At 39.5% G+C, this 6000-nt stretch overlaps 1 protein-coding gene across 1 annotated transcript in view; it reads right to left on the bottom strand.

Moving 5' to 3' along the window:
* Nucleotides 1-1644: 1644 nt before the first annotated feature.
* The window catches only part of LOC128554536 (uncharacterized), a gene marked incomplete at its 5' end in the record, with an annotated part of 75271 nt that continues 70915 nt past the window's right edge, over nucleotides 1645-6000 (bottom strand). The window contains 1 exon segment of the mRNA XM_053535810.1: nucleotides 1645-2093. Coding sequence (XP_053391785.1) covers nucleotides 1645-2093 — 449 coding nt within the window.

The raw sequence follows: 6000 nt of genomic DNA, 5'->3' as shown, positions 1-6000 counted from the left end.
GTGTGGAATCAAACCACTTTCCCAAGCACTTTACTGGGTTGTTGACTAAAGAAGGAATCTCCTCCTTCTGTATAAACAACTTGAACTTGTTCGTTACTTTCCCCTTTCTCACTACCAAACACCTCGACTTTTCTGGTTTAAACAGCATCCGCGCCCATGACACGGTCTCGTCAAGTGCTTGTAGGATCCATCTTGCCTGGATGTGGGTTTCTGTAGTGACAGTCATGTCATTCATGAACCCCCTGTTGGATGGGAGACGAATACCAGCGTTTGTCTTTGGGCCTCTTGATTCCCTCTCTGCCTCTCGGATAATCATGTTCATACCCATAACGAACAAGATGACAGAGATGATGCATCCTGTGACAATCCCCTTCTCTAGTGGTACCCAATCTGTTGTGAACCTATTGCACGAGAACCTCAGGTAAATGTTGCTGAAGTAGCTCATGATCAAGTTGCCAGCGTGCTCTGGGACATGGTAGTGCTGTAGTGCCACCTTAATTAGTTGGTGGGGTATGGAGCCATAGGCGTTAGCTATGTCAAGCCATACTACTGTAAGGTCCTTCTGATTGATTCTCGCCTCATGTAGTAGTTGTGTCAGTGCACTGGTATGCTCGACACAACCGGATAATCCAGGAATTCCTCCTTTCTGTACAGAGGTGTCGATGTACTCATTCCCTATCATGTAGGTCGCCATTCGCTTGGCTAGGATGGCGAAGAAGATCTTCCCTTCCACACTCAAAATGAAATGGTTCGGAACTGTTTGATGGTCTTTGAGGTCTTCTCTTTTGGGACTAGGCAGCCCTCTGCCATCTGCCAGCATTCTGGAACAGTTCCTTTCCTCCATACTACCCTCAAGAGTGACCAGAGTGTACGTAAAAGTCTGGGGCAATTCTTATACACCTTGTACGGGATACCACTAGGGCCTGGTGCTGAGCAAGAGCGTGCCTTCTTAACCACATCATTAATCTCTTTCCATGTGGGTTCCTTCATGTCTAGTGGGGTTACTGGTTCCCCAACTGGTTGAATTTTTCCACATTCTCCCAGGGCTGTGCTTCGGTGTGGGTCGGAATGGGTTTCCCTAAGGTGCTGTTCCACCTCGTTCTGGCTACTCTCAAGCTTCCCATATTTCTACTCACTCAATAGCTCTTTCGTAAATTTGTATGGGTTTGATATGAAGGCTGTTCTCTTCTTAGCTTTTTCCCGCCTTTTCCGTCTCAGTCTCTCAGCATTGGTCAGCACCTTAAGTCTTGATCATAGCTGTTCTCTGAGTTGAATGATACCTTCTTTCTCAACATTACTTGATTGCTTGTACAGCTTCCTCAGGGCCCGCAGTTCTGCTCGGATCTTCTTAATTTCACAGAGTCTCCTGTTGGGAACTGGCGGCTGTTTCCGGAGATTGGGTTTCTTTTCTAGGCCAAATCTCTCCTTTCCAAGGGCGTAAGCAAGTGTCGTAAGTACATAAAGTTTCCTCTCGACTGCTCCAATGAGTGCTGACTGTAGAATTAGGTCAAAGTCTTCATCAAACAGTACCCATCCTTGATCATTCATCTTTGGCCAAGCAATCTTTTGTTTCCTCTCACTAGAAGTTGGCTGCTTGCTTTCCTCGACTGGATCGTGTATCACCTCTTTGCTTTCTTCAAGTGGTTATGTACGCCATGATTCTGGGAAGGTAAATGGGCCTTCGGCGCTTGCTTCTGCAGCTGTAACTCTGTCACTGGTTTGGGTGTTACTAGACCCAAATATGGGAGAGTCGTCTCTGCTACTTGTCAGCCCGAATATTGGCGAGTCCTCTTCTGTGTCTGGTACATCATTATCTTGCTCCTCAGGGACAATATCCTGTATACTGCCCTGCAAACTCAAGAGGTAGTCTACCGACTGTGCTACCTCCGCCGTAGACCCGCTTCTGGCCATTGAAAATACAGGAGCTGAGAGACTTCTAATACTGTGGTTTGGCACCAGACTAGATATCTCCCCCGTCTCACCAGGTAAACCTATGCGTTGCTGATGTTTTTCACGTGACCGACAGCCGCTCTTCGTCTGATGGATCTTCAGTCTTCGATGATTCTTGCAAATCTTCCCGCATTGACACACCACTGATGTGGTTTCTCCAGTCGAAGTCCGTTGTACGTTGTAGAAACAGTTCTTAATAAAACTCTAGATTAGTACTTTCAAAGCTGACGCAGGAATATTATTTATAAGTTCGTACCTTCTACCATCGTCACTTTATGTTAATCCAAATTGTGATGTTAGACGTTTACTGGTTTGATGGCATTTGAATATAGCTTTGTAATATAAAACACAGCTTCAGTTTTATATTGATTAAACTGGGTTTACCTTTGTTAAACTGGGTTTACCTTTGTTCGCCTAGTCATGTGCATGCCTCAGTTAATTAACGTAGTTTCAATATATATATCACTTTAAATGAAAAACTCTGCAAAGGAGCTGTCACGTGGCACAAAATTTTCTGCCATCTATATAAGTAAAGACCCTGGCGCCGAGATAACGAGAAACGATAACACTTGTTTGTTACTCTCACAACCAAGGCAATATCATATTTTGAATAAAACCTGAAATCCCGTTTATAAACTACAGAAATCCGCGAGTTAATTGGTTGCACATATCCATCAACGTATAATTATACTGTTAATCTGCGAGAGAAGATTCCAGACTGATTTATTTCTTAATTTATTAAATTGTTATTATATACAATTTGTTCAATCAATTTATCCACAGCATTCACAACAAAAACGTCTGTAATACAATATCAATTCCATCCTTTTTTTCTAAAAATGGATTTAAACTTGTCGATTGTCGAATATCTGGATATTAACGACAACAATATTAGAGAAAGACAGACCGCCACCCGTAGCACGTGCACGTGCGCACGATAAACATACACACACGCTTACACAAACACACATTCCAATGTAAACACACACACACCGCTAGCGCATGTACACTTAAATTTAAAATATGCATAAATAACTTGTCGTGTAATTGAATTTCATGTAAATTTTGATGCTCAAAAAATACAAAAAAGACAACACTGCAGCCCAATGTTTTATTAAGATCAAATTTGCCCTTTGGTACAGGATTTTACAATAAGACGAATACAGAAAACCTGGAAAAAATTACAGCATCGAGCACCAATAATTATATTTAACCTGTAAATATGGCAACATTATATATTGATATCCAGAAGTAGTGGAAGAAGAGGAGTTGCAATTGAAACTTTGAAAATTATACACAATCTACATCATATTTGCGAAATATTGTACTATTTTAAAACTCAAAACACATTTCTGGTATCGATATATGTATGATCCTATCTTTTACTGTGGTTATAAATATATTTTCTGTCACATTATTAGTTGCATCACGACTGGTTCTAAACCCTCAGTAATTGATACTTAAACAAAATGATTGCAGCAGCAATTTGTAATATATACGTTATTCCCATTGTAACATTGATACTTTAAAGGCTTTATTAGTCCCCTACTGGTTGAAAACCAGTTTCGGGGACTATAGGAATGCGCTTTCCCGTCATTCCGTCATTCTGTCCATCCGCAATTTCGTGTCCGGTCCATAACTCTTTTATCCATGAAGGGATTTTAATATTACTTGGCATAAATGTTCCCCATGATGAGACGACGTGCCATGCGCATAACCCGGACCCCTAGCTTAAAGGTCAAGGTCACAATTGGAGGTCAAAGGTCAACAGGGCTTTTTTCCTGTCCGGTCCATAACTCTCCCATCTATGAAGGGATTTTAATATCAATTGGCACAATTGTACCTCATAATAAGACGATGTGTCATGCACAACTTTCAGACCCCTAGCTCAAAGGTCAAGGTCACACTTAGCAGTCATATGTTAACATGTCATGAACAGGGTCTGTTTCCTGTCCGGTCCATAACTGTGTCAATCATTAAGGGATTTCAACATTACTTAGCACAGGTGTTCTCCATGATGAGACAACATCTCATGTGCAAATCCCGGAGCCCTTGCTCAAAGGTCAAGGTCACCATTAGGGGTCAAATGTCAATAGGGCTTTTTTCCTGTCTGGTCCATAACTCTGCCATCCATGAAGGGATTTTGATATTACTTGGCACAAATGTTCCCTATGATGAGGCAACATGTCATGCGCAAAACCCGGACCCCTAGCTCAAAGGTCAAGGTCACAATCGGAGGTCAAATGTCAATGGGTTTTTTTCCTGTCCGGTCCAGAACTTTGTCATCCATCAAGGGATTACAATATTACTTGGCATAAATGTTCCCCTTGATAAGACGACGTGTCATGCGCAACACCCAGATCTCTAGCTTTAAGGTCAAGGTCACACTTTGAGATCAAAGGTCAATAGGATTTTTTTCCTCTCTGGTCTATAACTTTGTCATGCAAAATAGGATTTAAATATCAGTTGGCACAAACATTTCCCTGGATGAGACAACATGTTGTGCGCAAAGCCCCGGCTCTAGATCTAAGGTCAAGGTCATACTTAGAGGTCAAATTCAAGAATGACTTTGTCTGGAGCATTTCTTCTTTATGCATTGAGGGGATTTTAATGTAACTTGGCACAAATGTTCACCACTATGAGACGAATTGTCGCGCGCCAGAACCAGGTCAAACCATGGTCATACTCAGAGGTTAAAGGTCAAATTCAAGAATGACTTTGTCCGGAGCATTTCTTCTTCATGCATGGAGGGATTTTGATGTAACTTGGCAGAAATGTTCTCCACTATGAGGCACACTTGTTTTAGAATTATGTCCCTTTGTTGTTACTATAAATAGATTATATTGTAACTTTTTTATTACTGGCCGTAGGGAAAAATTGAGACCACTTTTCTGTGGTACAACATGCACGGTACATCCAAATTTTAGGTGTATTTTGATCTATCTCTACCTGGTAAAGAGTTTCTTGTGGACTTATATTTTATAGATTTTTTTTGATTTTTTTAGGGTTAATTTCACTTTGTTGTTACTATAAATATCTTTTATGATAACATTTGTATGATCGGCTAAAAAAATTCCAAATGAAAACAACTGTACGTCTTTATATATGCAAATTTTAATCCAAGTGCTTTGTTATATTATATTGTATATATAGTACAATATTGTTTATACATCATTGACAGATATCAGTTCATTAAGTTATACTGCAGTAGAGAAAATTAGGTGCCTTCCAGTAGGGGACTTTGTATTGCATGGCAATACTTCATTCACTTGTTTGTACTAATATTCGAATATTCCGTTCCAAACTAGAACATTAGTACTCGGAGGAACCTGACAAATGAAAACATGTTCAATGTACTGTCTAGTGCTTATTGTAGATTAAGACATTTGAAAAATATAGATCAAACATGGGAGTTCATCATTAAAAACATATTTGACCCGAATGACACGGACCTTGTAGATGGAGTCAAAACTCTAAAACAAAATGTAACAAGTACTTATTATACAAAATTATGATAAAAACAACAATATGACCAAATACAGAAAATTCAACATCTTTTATATCCTTCCGACCTAATGTAACATTGACTTTCAAGAAAGAAATACTTTTAGAATCCTTAGCATCCAACACCACATTAGTGTGATTTAACATATGTACTAAGTTACAAATAAAGAAGAGAATGATAAGAATAATAAAATTGATGAGACAAAAGAAAGTGCAGTATTTATGTCTTTAAACAAGACAACGGATCATGTGCAGTGCACAGTACCATGCTGTGCTAAATACTTCTACCAGTTTTAAATACAAAACCATTAATGGCAACAAAGGTTTTATCTGGACAAGAAGTAGTATTGTGAAATCTTTATTGATTCCTTCCGGCGTTGGTGAATAAGAAAATAAATGGTGGACTGCGCACCTAAATAAATGGTGGAATGCACATCACAATGCGATCAGATTTATAACAAAATTATTACCCGAACAAGAAATAAGATACATTTCATTGAAACTTTAACAACTTCTAACATTTTGATGAAACATTGACAGCCACTA

The sequence above is a fragment of the Mercenaria mercenaria genome, unplaced genomic scaffold (genome assembly GCF_021730395.1).
Source record: "Mercenaria mercenaria strain notata unplaced genomic scaffold, MADL_Memer_1 contig_5100, whole genome shotgun sequence".
In the NCBI taxonomy this organism is placed as follows: Eukaryota; Metazoa; Mollusca; class Bivalvia; order Venerida; family Veneridae; genus Mercenaria; species Mercenaria mercenaria.
This window is presented reverse-complemented; position numbering and strand designations above follow the sequence as displayed.